The sequence below is a fragment of the Prinia subflava genome, chromosome 15 (assembly GCF_021018805.1).
Source record: "Prinia subflava isolate CZ2003 ecotype Zambia chromosome 15, Cam_Psub_1.2, whole genome shotgun sequence".
In the NCBI taxonomy this organism is placed as follows: Eukaryota; Metazoa; Chordata; class Aves; order Passeriformes; family Cisticolidae; genus Prinia; species Prinia subflava.
Window position 1 is genome coordinate 6304306 of NC_086261.1, and position 18413 is coordinate 6322718.

Here is an 18413-nt window from a genome sequence, read left to right on the forward strand (position 1 = left end):
CTCTGTAATGAGCTGGAGTGCATGATTAGGGCTGGGTATGACACAGTGTCTCTCTCAGGTTACATCAGCAAATGTGGATATGAGATTGTTCTCAGAGCCTCTGACAACTTTATCTTTTCAAATATATGTATGGTGTCAGGAGTGCTTTCAAACTGGGATGGAAAGCTCTCTGGAGAGCAAAAACCCAAACACAGCTGGCACTTCAGGAGGCATAAGATGAAATCAGGTAGGGATGAAGTCAAGGAGGCAGACCAAGATCTGCTCTTGACTCATTGCAGAAAATGCTGCCAAGAACATGAGGGGATGTAACTCCTCAAGCTCTTGCCACATAAATACAGTAATAGTATAGCACCTGCATTGCTATTAATTAAGAAATAACCTCCATTATTAATAATTAATTAAAAATAACCTGCATTATTATTAACTTATTTTCAGCTCATCCTTCAAGACTAGAAGTTCTAGCAAGATTTTCCACAGTCCCACCTGGGCATTAGGTGAGAGCATAGCAGTTGTGAAAGGTTAAATTAGCCTGGAGACAATATAACACTTATAGAAACTTGGTCTCAGCAGGAACAAAGAGCAAACACTTTCTACCTCCACTGCAGGTGGTAATTTCACTTAGGCTTGGGAAGAGAGAATCAATATTTATCTACTCAGGAGGAGAGCCAAGCACTCGGGGCTGTGGCAGGTCCTGGAAGCTCTGCACTGCTGGATGACAGTGATGCTCAAAGAGACACTGCAGCACTGTGTGAAGTTTTTTGTCTTCTCTTTACCTGTTTTAAAGTAGTCGTGATTCTGACCAGCCACCTCTGGTACCAGGTCCCTGTTGAGCTCTGGATTTCAATAAATTCATCTACTTGCTTTGGAGTTTTGATATAGGAAACCTGGAGGGAAAAAAAAAAAAGGAAAAAATTGGACTGAAGTTTCTAGAATTGATCTTGGGTGGATTTAAATTTCACTGTCTTCTGGGCAATGTTTCCACCTAATACTCGTTATTATTTTTTCCTTGAAAGTTAACATAAGCAATTGGCCTAATTGATTTAATTACAGAAAGAGACTATTAACAGAAATAAACCTTCCTTCTTTTCATCCATCTCTTCACCCTCTCTCTCTTCTTTCATGAAATATTTTAAGTACATCATGTCCACTTCAATCTTTGATTTGCTGGCTAATGTACCTGTATACTACCTTATTTGTCTGTCTTCAGATTCCCACTACAAATTAGGACTCAGAAATTATAGTAAAAATTATCTCCAAGATCAGCCACTTGTACCTAAACTGTGTCCTCAGGATTTCATTCTTCTAAGACAACTAGCAGGAATATTTCTCATCCAACATCTTTTAAATACCACTGGCAGAACTTCTATGACAAATGAATATGTAGATGGGAATCTTTGCAGTTGAAAAAGCATCCTGCCATCGAGTGAGCCCACACAAGGCGATTGGTTTGCTTCACCAAAAGAGTCTGAATTTTCACTGCTGAATACCTGAACTGGACTGCTCAGGAAAACTTACTAATGGATCCCAGTAAATATTTGCTTAGTAACTTTAATTAAAGGACATATTCAAGGAAAATAGAACTGTCTGTAAACACATGGAGGAGGCAAAATAAATAAATGCTGAATAAATTTCTGAGTGTGAACGAGCGCCTTGGCTCAGCTCAGAGTCTCCGCATTCCTCTTCCTGGCACCCATTAAATGTCAGATCTGGGAACTGTCCTGCACCAGCTGACTCACCACAAACTGACAACTTCTGGCCTATCAGAAAAACACAAAATCTGACAGTTTGTGCCACACCAGGAGCTCTGATCACCCGCCCGTGCCAGCGGGTGTCAGCACATCTCAGCTCAGCCAGTGCCTCGAGGTGCGGCACCGAGCTCAGCTCCTCCGCTGCAGTCATGACTCTGCTCCATGGAGTAATGAGCACTAACAGAGGCTGTACAGCTGCTCCTTCATTCTCCTACTCAGCTCACACTCTCATAGTGCCCTACTTTGTCAGAGATACATACATTTATATATGTTTATATTTGACTTCAGTTATGGCAAAGCCGGTGATGGATTTAAAGAAAACATCTCTCTCATCTTTGCTATCAGAGCTTGCATAACTCAAATGGTTGGTAGCCTAGAAATAACACATGCTCGTTAATATCCTACATGAACCTGCATGCAATGTCTTGCTCAGATATGAAACTTTAATTTCCTTGAAGGGTCACTCCCAAGGGGCACAGTTTCCTGACAACCCTCCTGAACATGGAGTGTTGCTCTCCTTCTTGATCAAAAATACATGTTTCACACACAAGTGTATCTCCTTTTTTCCCATCCTTGAAAAGCATGTGTGCTCTCATCTTTAAAAGCATAAATCAGGAGTTCCTCCCTGGCTGGCTACCCAGGATTTTACAACTGAATTATAGTAATTTGCAGCTAACCCCAGCTTCTGATTTTACTATTAATGACTCCGCTGGTGTGACCTTTTTCACAACAAGAGGCAGATCAATGAGTAATAGCCACTCGTCCCACTTTCCCTGGGAGAGATTAAAGACTGGGTATGAGGCAGGTGGAGCTTGGAAAGCTTATTAGAAAGTACATGAAGTTTAATCAGACTTTGATTAGAAGCCAGAATGAAGAAAGGAGTGACTCAGGTCTCCCTCATGGCTAATATCTCTCTTATTTTGATTTAGTCTCTTAGAGCAAGCCAATTAAGCATGTGCATAATTGAGAAATCTGGTCTAAAGGATATAGAGTACTCACTGCAATTGACAGACTTGACTAATTCTTGGGAAAACAGACTGGCATCTAAATGTAAATGCACGAAATGTTTCTCACAGTCCTTTTTCTGGTTGCTGGGGGAGAGATCACACTGAAAGAGTCCCGAGGAGGAATGAAGTTGTGCTGTGCTGCATTAGGGGGGGTATGTCCAGCTTTTCTAACCAGTGGCTTTGCTCAACTCACCGTAAACACCCTCTCAGGCTCGCCCTTGGCCCGCATGTTGGTGTCATGGACTTGCTTGAGTATCATCCAGGCTTCATCATGTTTGCCAATCTGAAAACACCAAAGAGAAGAAAAGAAAGTGTTCAAGCTCCCAGCTCTGTAATTTATCAAAGCACAGAGACAAAGCAATTCCAGAGGTTCAGCAAGGTGGAGAAGCACACAGACAGCCCGGCCTGCATGAAACCCAAAGAGCTGAAAGCATGGTTGGTATTCACAGAGTGCAGCATCTCTGTGCTGGAGAATGGAATTGTCCTAAAACTGCCTGAGGCAGAAAAGGAGTCAGGGATAGAGCTTTAAAAACAGGTGAAAGGGAGATGGATAAGGAGAACCGGACTCTCATCCCAACTCTGCTAAAGACTTGCAGGCTTGAACCATATGCTGCTACATTTCCCATCTGTGGAGATACAGAATACTTGCTAAGGATTTCTGAGATTTGAGTATTTTACTTAGTGAAATGCATTTTGCCCTTTGCTCTACCACCAGGATTCAGCAGTTCCATGCCCAAACTCTGTGAGACGTTTTCAAAGTGCCTTTTTTGGACAGATGAAATTCCCATCTCTCTCTACCTTCCTTCTGTACCCCATCTGGCAGTGACACACCAATCATCAGTGATTGACCCCACAGTCTGCAATCTTTGGGGTTTAAGCAGTCTGTGGAGCAGGTGTAGACATGTAGGAGTGCCTTTGCCTCTGAGCCTGTGCTCTGTATGTTTGATGGGACAAAGAAAGACAGACAGTGACACATGAGGGACCTGCCATCCTCTGCTGATACCAGACTGCAACGTTTGAGATGAATCATCTTACCTCCAGCAAAAACCGTGGGCTTTCAGGCATGAACTTCAGCGCCACCAGGGAGGCGATACAGGGCAGGGCACACACGAGCACAAACACCCTCCAGCTGTGGAAGTGGTACTTGGTTCCCATGCTGAACCCCCAGCCTGGAAACAGCAAGGGAAAATAAGTAAAAATACTGACCAGGAATTCGGAGTTTTTCTCTGCTGAAGCAGCTCTGAACTTTGCAGATCTGCCTGGCAGGGGGACAGGTTGAAAGTTTGCTATTCTTAGTACTGGTGGCTCTTGGAGGCTCGACAGCATGTTCAGTAGACAGCAGCAAGTTCATGTTCATTACAGAAATTGGAACATGCTCAGGCTCTGCCTTTTAAGAACCTTCTTTTATCTTTGAGTTTAGAAATCACCTGGTGATAGGAACAGCTCCGTGCAGCTGTAGGCAAGTAAGGCTGGTACAGGAATAAGGGCCATAATTGATTGCTTCTCAGGGATGTTACCAAAGGTTTACAAAGGTTGAACCTCTGATCTAAGAGGCTCGTAAGAGACAGCTTCTTTCCATCTCCTACATCACATATGTATTTCACTTTTCATGGAAGTGAGCAAGAAAAGCAAGTTTATTTTTTTTCCAGACCTAAAAACTGAGCTGGGGTTCAAACATAAAAACTTTAAAATCTTAATCCTGCATTTGAGGTACCCCCTCTCTTGCTCTTTTCCTGGTATTTGACCAAGTTAGGTATTCCCCTGCTAAGAACTGGAAAGTACGGCCTCATTCTCTTCCATTGCTCCATTCACTCTCCCTAGGCTCAAATCTCATAACGACTGTTTAAAGCATCTTTTTTTCTGTAAAAACTTTTTTTCACATAAAAAGGAAATCATCAAGCAATGGGTTTTGCAGAGGTCTCATCTGAGTTCTCATGGTGTTCTAATGATTTCACAATGTTCCAAAATAGTAGGTGGAACACTGGAAATCAAAAAGAAGATACAAAAACACAACATGAAAAAGTCATCTGTAAAATTATTGTAATGTAAACATCTAAAGGCTTTTAAAAGCAAATGTTGTTGCAGGTAATAGAATTATTTCTACCTGAAACCATTGCAGTAAGTTTGCCTATTTCTTCCAACAGTCTCTGTCATGTCAGTCAAAAGCATGAATATTTCTTTATACTGAATGTGCTTATAATGTGCTAAAAATGAAATGATAGACAGGTAAATGTTAGTGGTTTCCTTTGTGGGTTTTGTGAACTGTCCTACTTTCCTCAAACAGGATTTTGCAAACAGCTGGTGTCACTGAATACTGGGGGAATTAATCTTTTCCAGTAGACACTTGCTTCTGCTGTTTTCCTAGGTTATACACACAAGTTACAAGGAATTCCATGGACATGCAGGGTTTTGCTCCTCAAAACAAGTAAATTTCAGTTTACAAGGATCTACTTTTGCATTCCCACTTCCAGGTGAGGGCAGGGAACCCATTCCAGTCCTGCATCCATTTAGTTGAAGTCAGAAGTGGCTTCATCACATCATCACATCATCACATGCTGGGCAGATGTGTCACCAGGTACACAGCCCTGGCTGGGTGGGCACTTGGCTGAGGGAAAGCACTTGTGCTGTCCTCACTGCTATCATTCACAGCATCCAGTAATTCCCTGATTAAAGTGGCGTATTTTTGATAACTGGATCAATTTTTGCAATATAATCTCAGTCAATTTTTCCCCAAATGAGCTGATATTTAGATTAAGAGCTCAGGCTGTGTAATTCAAGGGATGTATTTGAGGTTTTAGATGGAAAGCAGCCCCATACAGTTCTATCTGCAGCCTTAGTATCCATCACTCAATTGTGCAGTCCATTTATGAGACCTCCTGTGAGCACTTCAGGTATCTTTATATTTATGTTGGGATGTGTAAGAGCTGTCACTACCTGTGCAAGGGTTTGGGGTGGTGTAGTGGTGTAGGAATGTGGTGGTGTAGAAAGTCAAAAGCACAAATTACCATAATGTGGGATGATGCTCCAAGCCATTGCTGAAGCATAAATGCCACCAATCATCCAGAACATGCAGAGCCAGCTCAGGTGTTCCCCCCTCTTCTCACGAGACAGGAATTCAGAGAAATAGGCAAACACGATGGGGAGGGTCCCCCCAATACTGAGGAGAAAAAACAGCACAGGGGAAAAATGAGAGTCTTCTTCAATGTCTTTGTGGTTAGGATTGCATGTTTAATGAGGGAAGGTCACACTCACAGATGGGCTGCTCAAAAGTGAGACTTGGAGGAAAAATGCAAATCTCTCTTTGGCTGGACTGGTCTTAGACATCAAAGATGAACAAGAGCCTTCTCATGCTCTAAAGCTGAATTTCCTGTATGGTTTGTACAAACCCAGAGTAATACCCTGCTCTTCACTTAAACATCTTCTCTTGTTATTTCATGATCACTCATTTTAGGGAGGCAAAATACAGACAGACAATGGGAATTGCTGAGAGTCTCATTGGAGGCCTTGGAAGTGGGCATTTTTCCGTCTCCCCCATATTTCTGCACAATTTGAGCAGCATCAGGAGAACATCAATGACCAACCTTTCCCACCATTACAGCTCTGGGGATCAAGAGTGAGCTAACACGTCCTAAATGTCAATGCCATCCTGGCTGGGTACCAGGGATGTACCTGGCTGGGTACCTTGAGCAGCCTTCCCTGTCCCACCCCACACACCCACCCTGCCCAGCTGTGGTGGGGCTCCCCCAGGACAGGGGCAGATTCCCCAGGTACCCACCCGAGGCCTGAGATAAGGCGGCAGAAGAGGAAGAATCCGTATCCCTGGACGAAGGAGGAGAGGAAGGCAAAGGCAGCATTGATTGCAAGTGATATGATGAGGCATTGCTTTCTTCCCAGTTTGTCAGCGAGGCCGCCCAGCAAGACAGCCCCCACCATCATTCCTAGGTAGACTATCAAGCCTGCAAGTGAGAGAGACAGTCAGCTTGTCAACAGGGTGGAAACAGTACACAGTGCAGAAGCAGATTTTAAAGTGCCCATGTGGCAGCTGATGTTGTCCTGGCATACCATGAAATACAGATGCTCCTAAGCACCCCAAATGTCAGAAGCCAGAAACTCTGCCTGTTGGCAGGACAGAGTTTTCCCAATTTTCCCATCTCGTGCTTGCATCACTTCAGGCAATGTGGACATACCCTCATTTGACCAGACCCACATCTTTCCTTCCCAACCTCGCTGCTCACACATCCCCTGCACGTAAGCAATGGCCAGGCATAAGCAGCTTAGGATGCACGTGTCCCAGCTGTGTGCCACCAACAATACAACACAAGTCTGATGTCTTAACTCCTCTGACCCCCCTGAGTGCAGTGGGGTGGAGGATGTGTAGGGAGAGACTCTGTCAGGCTGCTGTTTATGCTCAGAAAGCTGTGAGAGCAGAGAGACTGATGAAGCATGGCTAAATCTCTTTGCAGAGTTTCATCTCTCTCACTCTCTGCTTTTCCCAGCTGTCTCTGAAAGGATCAGTCTGTTACCCAGACTCATCTCGTGTAGCTCAGCTACTTCCTTCGTTACTGAGCCAAGATCTGGTGTCTAACTAAAGGACAGATTACTCAAGACTGCAGTCCTGGTCTGGAAATTTGAGGAGAAGGGAGAATCTAAGACTTGTCTGGACAGTTTGCTCTATAGAGTTATCTCTCTAACATTGCTAAGAAAGATGAATTCTTCTTTTTAACCTGACTTCACTAGATCTTCTACTATGGGGTCCCCAAAAGACAGTCTCAGAGACTCATTTAGTGCCAGGGTGAGTAGGAGAGAATGAGTTTCCAACCAGGGTAGTGTCCCTGTACCCTGCTCAGTTTGTGCTTGCTGCTCTCCTGGAGAACATGGCAGTTGTCCTTTGCTTTTCTACTGCCACTGATGCAGAAGGGTCACAGATTTTATTGCCTTCTGCTTCATGCAGGTACCAGTGTAAATAGCACTAGCTAATAATGCTCAAAGGTTCAGGAAGATTTTTTTTTTCATTTATTTTATCTACTTTCCAGCAGGGGTTGAAGGAGAGCAGCAATGCTCCCTGCATCCCTGGCCCTGAGTGAAGGCATCAGATGCTGAGCAAGTAAATACACTGCCTGAACAGGAAACATTCCTGTTCACTGATTGAAGAAACACAGCTAGAAGAAACATTTTTCAGGCACGGTTGACTCTTTGGATGTTCATTCCTCACCTTGAACCAAGCTTGGCTTCTCTTGAAAGCCAACGTCTTCCCCAGGTTCTGTTCTGTCAAACACACTTGGAAAACAAGGTGACAATGACTGCTTTTGTAACTCGTTAATGTTAAAACAATCAGTCTGGTGGCTGAAGACAGCTCTGTGCCATCCAGCAAAGCCAGCTAAGGGCTAATGCAGAGTTATCTGGCAGCTGATCGTGTCTTCCTTTGGATTGCAAATGCCTGCACTTGATTTAAAATGCATTACTAAATTAAAAGCTATGCAGCAGAGATCCATTGCAGCATTTGAAGGACACTTGCATCACATTGATCAGATGTGGAAAAGTTTGATTTCTTCAATCTCTCTATTCCACGGTGGGGTCACCTCTCTGTGAGTGCCTCTTTTCAAACCATACTATGTCTGACAGGCAGGATTTGTGTGTCAAAGGCAAAAAAATCTGTTCTTGTGTATTAAAAGCCTTTGTACCAGAACTGTGGAGCAGGATTTGGCCAATTGTACCTCCACCACGAGCATGTGGCTCTGTGCAAGCAATCCTTGCACTCCCTGCCCTACCCTCCTGATCCAAGCTGTCCTGGTGAGGTGATCTGAAGGTGTGTAAAGGTTTCAGGTACTGATCTGAAGAAAAGATCAGACACATCTCAGAGTCTGGGTTCTCTATTTCTATTAACTTTGACCTCCAGCTTGTTCACTGGGGTGCATATTACAAGGGTGAGCCAAAGCAAAACCAGCTTCAGTCCAAAAACTTCCTGAAGGAAGGATCTTAATGCAGTGCAGGATGGCTTAATGCTTTTACCCTGGCTCCTGAGCCACATTTAATGGAACAACTCTGATGGCAGACAGTGGAAGGAAGTGATGATCAGCCCTGTATCTGCTCACTGGTGCATCACAGCCACCCATCTGGCAGCAAGCCCTGCCAGCACCGCCAGACCCTGGGGAGGAAGAAAAAATGATCTGCCAAACTTTTTTTTTTTTCTTCCCTTTTTTCTTTTTTTTCTTTTTTTTTTTTTTTTTATTTTCCCAGAGAAAATCCCTGCATGGCAGATGTTCATCCAAATCCTCTTAGTAACAAAAAATGTCCCAGGTCAGGAGGAGGTGGAGGAGATTGTTACTGTCTTCTAGCTGGTGTTTTACTGCAGTGAGTGGTGAGGGGCAGCCTGTTCTCTGGCCAGGAGAAGAGTGGGCTCAGCATGGGATGTGGCAGTGCTTGAAACTTGTCATCAAGAAGTGGAGCTGCTTTTGTAAGCAAACCCCTGCAGATTCTGACTAAGGAGACCAAACTTGTGATGGAAGGGAAGATTGGATCTCTGCAACACAGCATCCATCAAACACTGAGCAGATAAATCACAGCAGAGCTGTTAATGTCACAGACTCATCTAGAGGATATTGCTTTAATTAGCTATTGTATATGATAAATCAATTGATGCATGGTCCCTCAGAAATATTAAACCATAAAAAATCTGTAGTAAAGAAAATATCAGGGACAACCAGAGACTGTCTACTTAGCCAGGTTTTGAGGGAAGGATCCTGGTTATGGAAATATGTGCTTCAGGGTTGAAACAAAATCAACAGAACACTTCATTATCATGGAGAGGTCTTTTTTTTTATGGTGAAGACTGCATGTTCTGGCCAATGTAATTAAAATTTTGGGGTAGCTGCTGCAGAACACTCTGTCAGCTGATGGATCTCGGGACCCAGGGTGCAGAACAACGTCTGCTTTGCAGATTGCTGTGTCCTGGATTGACAACAGGGTGGCAGGGACCCAGGGAGGAGTGGAACAGTCACTCAAACAGCCTCTTTGCAGGGAGACAGTCTTCCAGAAACACAGTGATGGTTGCTGCCTCTGAAAAAGATCCATCTCATGTCAAGGAAAGTAAAATTTTAAGGAGAGTTGGACCAAAAAAATTGATCACAAAATGGTATTTCTTTTGCTGGCTTAGTTCTGTCCATCAAATATTCTACAGAACAACATTACAATGGTCTGCACCAGAGTCCTGATTTCTAAACTTGGCTTCAGACCACAGACTTGGACTGTGCTAGGAGGGGTCAGCTTCCCAATTGACACATAAGGTGTTCAGATGAAATGTCAAGGACAACTCTGAATAAGCCATTATTTGCAGGCTATTCCACAAGTCCTGGAGCCTAATGAATGCCTGTGGGAAAGTCTGCAACAGCCTCCCATAAAAGTGGTGGAAAACCAAAGAGCTGAAATTCTATGAATAAATTTTGGGTTATGACTCATCCATTGCTGAAGTTATAAGGAAAATATGTGACCACTGGCTGGGCTTATTCCCACTAGAAAAGGGGTAGCATATTTAGCATTTTCACACTGAGAAATTTATTAGCCTTTACTGAAGTTGTGTTCTCTGTATTAGACAGGAATTTGAAGTTAAAAGATGAAGTTCTAGGAATAAGGAAAGGAATATACTGCAGATACAGCATACAGCTCTCAGTGTGCTAAACTGTATTTTTACTTCTTCAATATAGTTAAAAGTAGACTTCTAAGGGTTTCAGAAAAAGACCAAAAAAATGCAAGGTTTACCTAAATCTGCATTACACGCATGATTTTTCCTCATTGTTAGTTAATGGGATTAAAGTTCTTAAAAAAGAAGCACATCTAAAAATAATCCTTTTTATGACAGGACAAAGACTTATGGAATAAATACAAAATTTGAGCAGAAAAAGCCCAAACAGCTCACTGAGAAGAATTAGCCCCAGAGTCCCTGGGGCTGTCAGGGAGGTGAGGGGGCTGCCTGGGGCCAGGGTTGTGTCTGGTTTGCAGGGAGCCAGTAATCACAGGAATGGGAAAGCTCCTGCCTGCCTTCCAATCCCAGGCCACTACCAGTACAGCCCTAAGATACAAAAACTAGGCTCTTGAAGAGGGAAAGCATTTGGACAGAAAATTATTCGGACCTTATATATTCTGTAGTTCAAATTGTAATAAAACCAAATTGAAATAGTGTTACTGGTGCAGAATCTTTAGAGATGCACCTTATGGACACAAACAAAACTTTGTGAGTCAGGTCTGGGCAGTTTGGGAGATGGATGTGGCAAGGCAGAGGATCCAATTGTAAGTAATTGAAAGAGAGGAATAAAGCAGTGACAGTGATGACTGTCTTGTACCACAGTGATGTCCCAGAACAGGGGAGGGTCTTCACAGAGGATGAGCTGAAGGTTGATGGCCTTTTTTTCCATTCTTCCTGCAATTTTCAATCTCCTCTTTCTTGTAGGCTTATTAATGCTTTCCCCATGAATCATCTTGACCTTTAAATGGAAGTCAAAGTGCATCCTATTGCACTCTCCTTGTTGGTTAATACAAGCAGTGAGACCCCTTCCACAGCCAGCAGCTCTGGCACTGAGAAGGGAATCAATGTCCCATGGGAAAGGCAGCATTCCATTTGGAAAGATCTGTGTGAGGATGTTGTGCAAATCTGGCAGCTGGGATGCAGGGCTGGGGCAGCTGGGGCCAGGGTAGGTGGGGGGGTGAGCCCAGGGGGCTGTGGCACAGCACAGGTGAGCAGAGGCAGGGCACAGGTGACAGGGGCACAGCACAGGTGAGCAGAGGCACAGCACAGGTGACAGGGGCACAGCACAGGTGACAGGGGCACAGCACAGGTGAGCAGAGGCAGGGCACAGGTGACAGGGGCACAGCACAGGTGACAGGGGCACAGCACAGGTGAGCAGAGGCAGGGCACAGGTGACAGGGGCACAGCACAGGTGAGCAGAGGCAGGGCACAGGTGACAGGGGCACAGCACAGGTGACAGGGGCACAGCACAGGTGAGCAGAGGCAGGGCACAGGTGAGCAGAGGCAGGGCACAGGTGACAGGGGCACAGCACAGGTGAGCAGAGGCACAGCACAGGTGAGCAGAGGCAGGGCACAGATGAGCAGAGGCAGGGCACAGGTGAGCAGAGGCACAGCACAGGTGACAGGGGCACAGCACAGGTGAGCAGAGGCACAGCACAGGTGACAGGGGCACAGCACAGGTGACAGGGGCACAGCACAGGTGAGCAGAGGCAGGGCACAGGTGAGCAGAGGCACAGCACAGGTGACAGGGGCACAGCACAGGTGAGCAGAGGCAGGGCACAGGTGACAGGGGCACAGCACAGGTGAGCAGAGGCAGGGCACAGGTGAGCAGAGGCACAGCACAGGTGACAGGGGCACAGCACAGGTGAGCAGAGGCAGGGCACAGGTGACAGGGGCACAGCACAGGTGAGCAGAGGCAGGGCACAGGTGACAGGGGCACAGCACAGGTGAGCAGAGGCAGGGCACAGGTGAGCAGAGGCACAGCACAGGTGAGCAGAGGCACAGCACAGGTGAGCAGAGGCAGGGCACAGGTGAGCAGAGGCACAGCACAGGTGAGCAGAGGCACAGCACAGGTGAGCAGAGGCACAGCACAGGTGACAGGGGCACAGCACAGGTGAGCAGAGGGAGGGCACAGGTGAGCAGAGGGAGGGCACAGGTGACAGGGGCACAGCACAGGTGACAGGGGCACAGTGGGCTCGGTGCTGCCAGTGGGGCATGCATGGTGTTCACCCTCAGCTGGCTTCACATCTCCCCACAGGACTTGTCCAGCACCACAGTATTTTTGGGACCATCTGGTTCTCCCCACCCAACCCCTCTGCTAAAGCAAAGATTTCAACAAAGGCCAAACAAATTCTTTTCTGTCCAACAAAAACCTCCTCAGGCTGGAACACAGATGAAATTCCCACCCTGTTTACAGATGGGGACACACACATTCATCCTCATATCAGACCTACACAAAATGTGGCAGGTTTTCAAATCACAAAAACACCTTTCTGTTTTTCCCTGCTGCTCAGGGTGATGATGCTCCTTGGGCTGCATCTTGGGCTGAGTGTTTCTAACCAAGAGCAAATTTGCAGCCAGGAATCCATGCCTGACAGGGGCAGGTCTCACCAGGTCTGTGTTTGGGGGTCCATGTCCATGGAGGGGAAAAAGAGGCAGCAAATAACCATGGCAGAGCAATGGAGACATGGCTGGGCTTGTCTGTGCTCAGACAGAGGAAAAAAAAGAAATGAAGTGGAGAAAAGCCATTGAGCTCTGCAGAGGGGATTAGGATTTACTGTCATATCAGGTGAATTCAGGTCAATGAGGAGCTGCGACCAGATTTTATCTCAGCTGATAATAAAACATCCTCTTCACACAACTGAAAGCAGTCATGTTGTACACATTCTAACCTGACTCACACAGCCAAGCTTGAATTCTACATAAAAGCATAGTTACTTGTAAGATTTTTTTCTAGCTTTTCTTATCCGGCATTGTGAGGTTAAGAGTCTGTAATATGATATTCTCCTTTAAAAAATTATTATTAAATCATAAAAAGGAGAAGGGAGCCTGAAAAAGTAATTTTATTCTCCGCCTTGGTGTAGCTGTTTTACAGTTATGGGCAAAGCCCTTAAAAATTTCCTTGTCTCAGTTAAGTGAACTGTGAAATGATGATAACACAACTGCAGCTCTGGGAGCTGGGAGGGCTGATGCTTTAACTGTGCTTCAAGTTTTTTATACGCAGGATGTGAAGAAGTTTAAAACATTACTATGTCATTATGTTTTATACTTGTGTATTTACTGCTCTGTGCTTGCAAACATAATATTTAGTCCTCCAAGAAGTGATTTATAGCATGTAAAGATATATATTTGTAAGATGTTTCTCCAAATAATGATACTGTGTGCCTTTCAGCAGCTACAAAATTATAATTTTTATTACTCTTTTGATTATCCTTAGTATATTAAAAAATGCTTCCAATAGGATGTATCATACTGAGAAGAAATATTCTGTCTCAGCAAATTTAAGAATTGAATTATTGAATTATTATTTTGACTACTGCTGATGAAAGCTCAGCAAAGTTGATCTGTCTGATGAATATGTAAAAAGTAATGTTGTTACATGTTACCAAACTTATTCTTAATAACTTGTATTATAAGTTGATTGAATCAAACTGCTAAAATATTCATACTGTTTTTTGGTTTGTTTGTTTTTTTTTTTTTTTGTTTTTTGTTTTTTTTTTTTTTGGTTGGGTTTTATTTTTGTAATTCTCCTGAAATCATCTTTAAAATAGTATTTATCATAACTGAAAAACTTCAAATACGTGTTTTGTCCCAGTTGGGATATTTCAGGCTAAAATAGCTGTTAATTTGCATCTGATGGTGAGATGTTTATTTTCAGAATGAAATGTAAACGTTTTCTAAGATGTGTCATATCCATTTCACACATTTCATGAAACACTGTGGGCATCTGTTTATTTGCAATTTTTGCATAATTTGGCCATAGTTTGCTTGATATTTTCCCATAACTGCTTTCCAAGGGAGAAAAAATACGCAATATGCAGAGTGTTTAATGCAAAATGTCCTTTTAACAGAAGCTGAACTTCACTAAATTGGTCTTTAGGAGGCATCTGCTTTATCTCTCTTATTTGTCCCTTCCTATTTCTGCTGGAGTTTGATTACTCACCTGATTCATTTCCCAGTTTTTCCCTCCTGGGCTCTCTTGTCATGGCTCAGACCTTTTGTGTTTAAATGTTAGCAGCTGCCTGGAAGTGACCTTAACTGCTCCTGGGAAAACCTGGTTATGTTCCCTTAGCTAAAACGTGGGAGATAATCAGTTCCTTGGGAATAAACACCAGCTTATCTGTAGATGTTTATTGGTACATGGGGATAAGGCAGTGGCTCATGTGTGGATAATATTCCTGCTTCCCTAAAACTGTGGGATAACTTGAGGGAAAGCTGTGCCTGCTCCAATCACCCCCCTGCTCATCCTGTGCAGACACACCCCTGCAGGGCTGTCACTGCACATTAGAAATGGAGCTGAAGGCTCTTGGATCGCCACCAAATCAATCTCTAAGTGTACCTGAACCCTGATCAATGTGCACTGCCACAGAGCACTAAGGGAAAGGATTCACAGAGGGACATGAGCTTGTCTTGGACACTCTGAGCTTTGTGGAGAGATCCTTTTTCCTAGCTGCATGTGGATGGCAGCTGAAGCTATCCTAGGAAAGATTTTGATGATTTTGTGCTTGTTTCCATCAACAGCACTTCCTTAGCCTTCCCCTTTAGAAGCTGGTATCTGCTGTCCTTGTGCCCCAGCTGCTCAGAAAAGAGATAAACCTTCCTGCAGGGACAGTATTTGGGACACAAAGCTGTGCTGGAGGCAGGGCTGCACCCACACCTCATGTCCCTGCAGTGCCCTGCTACCTGTCAAAGCTCCAACACCCCCTTTTCTCCCCTGCTCCCACCCCTCATTTGGCAGAAAGGTCTCCTTCCCCTCTCCAGACCCAGAGATCTGCACTGTTCCTTTCCCATGCCCTCCAGCAGCCCCCTACCCACCCCAGGCTCCTCACACTCTCCTCCCGGTGCCTTGGGTACTCACTACTCACACCAGAGCACTGCTGGGGAGTGTAAGGCTTTCCCAGCCATGCTGAATTCATTTTCACAAAGAGCCATCTCACAAACCTCAGATCCAGCAGCAGAGAAATGTCCAGCAAACAAGAAAGGGTGTTTAACAAATAAGATGGACCAAATCAGAGACCTGCCCCATGTACACCACCTATAAATAACTGCATGCTACCACTCTCCTCCCTGCCCCAAACAAAGATGAACCAGCTTTGACTGGTTTTAGAAAAATCCTTTTTCCTCTCATAATGAAGTAGTGAAACAGTTTGAACACAAGCTTTGACAGCAGATCCCCCCAAACAAACAAGCTAAGGACAGGAGAAATTGTTCTGCAAAATCAGGTTCTCACAAGCTGTGTTTGAAAGTGGGCAGGAAAGGCAGCAAGAAGAGTTCTCTTCCCTCATTAGCAGTCCCAGATTAGCTCTGTCAGTGCGCAGGAGGCTGGAGCTGGGATTGGATACGGACCCAAATGTCTCCTTGCTTATTCAGAGCTTATCAGAACAGCCTGAAATTTCAGCCTTGCAAATACTGAGCTGGAAAAAGCAGAACACGCTCTCTGGGGAGATTTCGTGTTCATTTTTACCTGTGGTTGGGCCAGAAATACTTCAAAGATAGATTCCCTTGTGACATTTGAAGTTTTCTCATTCAGGAGCCTGCCAGAGCTTGAGCTATACAGAGGTGGATATTTATGGGGTCAGAGTTTCAGAAAATCTCAGCTTTCATAGAGCCACCAAAATAAATGACCTGCTTTTCAAAAAAGGTCTCATCACTGAAAAGACACCAAGCTTTGTGTCCCACAGGGAGCTGGTGAATTCCAAAGTCCCTTTGAAATCAGGAGCTAATTGTGAGAGGTTTGCTTTTAGATATCTGACTGGAGATATTTCAAGCTGGAATTTTTAAGGGGTTTGTAAAGCAAAAAACAGTCAGTACAAACCTGGCTAGCTATAGAAAGAAATATCCCAATCCCCAAGTTCAAGGAAAAAAGGGAGAAACAGAAAAGTGAATATGACCTCAGTACACCAAGAGGAGATATTTATATAGGGATAATTATCTATTGCCTTTGTCACACTAAAATAATGTAAATAGAATGAAGTCAATGGCTGGGGTCTAGTCCCAAATCTGCATTTACCTTGCATCAGGCAGGGCTTGTGGGCCAGCATGTATGACCTACAATCCTAGTCCATGTCCACCCAGACTCACTCTCTCCCTCCTCACACAGTTATTCCAAGAGCTGTTTTATTTCCCTTCCAGATGCTCTGTCCTACTGCGTGGCTGGCTCTCACTACAGACCATGCTGGATCCTGTCCTAATTCTTGGAGATCTGGGAGGCTTTGCTGTTTTGGCTGATGGAATTTGGCTTCCCTATTGTTCAAGGGAAAAAATTGTTCGTCCAAACCTTTCCACCCAGTCTCACTTCCAATAATTAATCCTTGTATTTTGACCTCAGGGAGATGTCAGTAGTGATGCAAAAGGGATGTTGCCAGTAGCCTCAGCTTTAATCTACATGCTGCACTTTAATTGCATTCCACAGACCTAGAAAGAAACCTCCACTGACGACATCTGATCCAGGACATATCAGCAAACTGAGAAGTCAGCAGGTAGAAGGAACTGACTGCATGCTTGATTTGCCAGTTGGGACTTTGGGCTGAAGAAAAGGGAAATGTAGTTCCTAACAGCTTTGAATTTTGAGTCACTAGATCCACCTTCAACTTTTCACTTATTTATCCTTGAACACCCCTTGAGTTTTGCCCTGTGGACCTGCAAACTGTGAGCTGCCTTGCCCAGATCCAGCCCACTGTGACCAGACCAGCACATTCTGGTGCAATTCTGCTGCTCATCAGCCTGTGAGCCCCTCCTGAGTCAAACCCACCCAGGCACGACTGTGCATGACATACAACACAAGAAGAAAGTCATCAGAAGGTCCTGAAATCAGCTGGTCACTAGAAAAAGTGTCCCAGCTGCCTCTCACTGCATTAGAAGAGCTGTTTGCCAGTGGCACTTACCCAGCATCCCTTTGTTGGAACTGGACAAGCACATATCCTTCTCTGCACTGGGAAGAACAAATCCAACCACAAACACCTCCACCCCATCTGCCATCAGTGCCAACCCTAAAACAAAGAAGAGAGTCCACTGGAAGCGTCCGTGGCCACACTCCTCAATGATGTTCTCGTACTGGTGGGCGAGCTGCTCCTCGTCCTCCATCCTCTCGGCCATAAGGTCAGCACGGTCTCTGTACTCATCATCCATGGCAGGGGCTCGCTTCTTCTGCTTTTCTTTAATGTCATCTGGGTGTGGGATCCCTTGGTACTCCCCCTCATAGACCTCATCATCCTCATCGTGGCCTTCTGTAACGTCGCTCTGGGCGTCCTCCTCCTGCGCGGGCTCGTCCCCGCCCCGGTAGTAGCCGTCGTTGGGTGTGTCGTAGTTGCCATCCTGGTACCTGTAGTCATCTGAGACCTGGTTTGTGTTTCTGTATCCACCATCCATTCTGAATAGAGGATTCTAAGTGCTGTAGGTCACGGTGAAGATGTTCTGAAATGTGTATGGATTTGTGCAATTTCTGGTGTCGGTTACTTGAACATATCCTCCCTCTGTTCTTTGGAACTGATGGGATGCACAGCTTCCCAGGCTCAGAAGGAGAATTATGTATAAAGGTTCTCTTTGACAGAGTCTCACGCAGCTTCTGGTAACGCTTCACTTTTCAGCTGTCATTTGTGACTTGCTGGTTTCTGTGCTTTGGGTGAGAAAAGCTGCTGTCTGGGGAACAGCGAGGGAACAGCGAGTTGCACAGCCAGGGAGCTAGGAGGATTTGACAGGTTTTTCCTGATTCATTGTGGTGCTGAAGGTCATGTCCTGAGAAAGAGGAGACAATAGCAATGAGACAGCAGTAAGCTTGCAAGCACACATGCACTGAGTTCAATGCCCAACATTTTGAATGCATGTTTTTCCTTTGAAAAAATATGGCAACAGAGGAATGTTTTTGCATCACCAAAACCCAAAGCCTCAGAAAAAACAGAGCATTAAAATGTACCAAGTTCA

At 44.8% G+C, this 18413-nt stretch overlaps 1 protein-coding gene across 4 annotated transcripts in view; it reads right to left on the minus strand.

The window, feature by feature from the left end:
- The window catches only part of SV2B (synaptic vesicle glycoprotein 2B), a 64529-nt gene that overhangs the window by 13649 nt on the left and 32467 nt on the right, over positions 1 to 18413 (minus strand). For all 4 annotated transcript variants that reach the window (XM_063412609.1, XM_063412611.1, XM_063412610.1 and 1 more), the window contains exons 2-7: positions 17378 to 18227; positions 6531 to 6711; positions 5761 to 5912; positions 3791 to 3924; positions 2949 to 3038; positions 774 to 884 (exon numbers count right to left, since the gene is read on the minus strand). In XM_063412609.1, coding sequence (XP_063268679.1) covers positions 774 to 884; positions 2949 to 3038; positions 3791 to 3924; positions 5761 to 5912; positions 6531 to 6711; positions 17378 to 17861 — 1152 coding nt within the window. In that variant the 5' untranslated portion in view covers positions 17862 to 18227. The remainder of the gene's footprint in view (positions 1 to 773; positions 885 to 2948; positions 3039 to 3790; positions 3925 to 5760; positions 5913 to 6530; positions 6712 to 17377; positions 18228 to 18413) is intronic.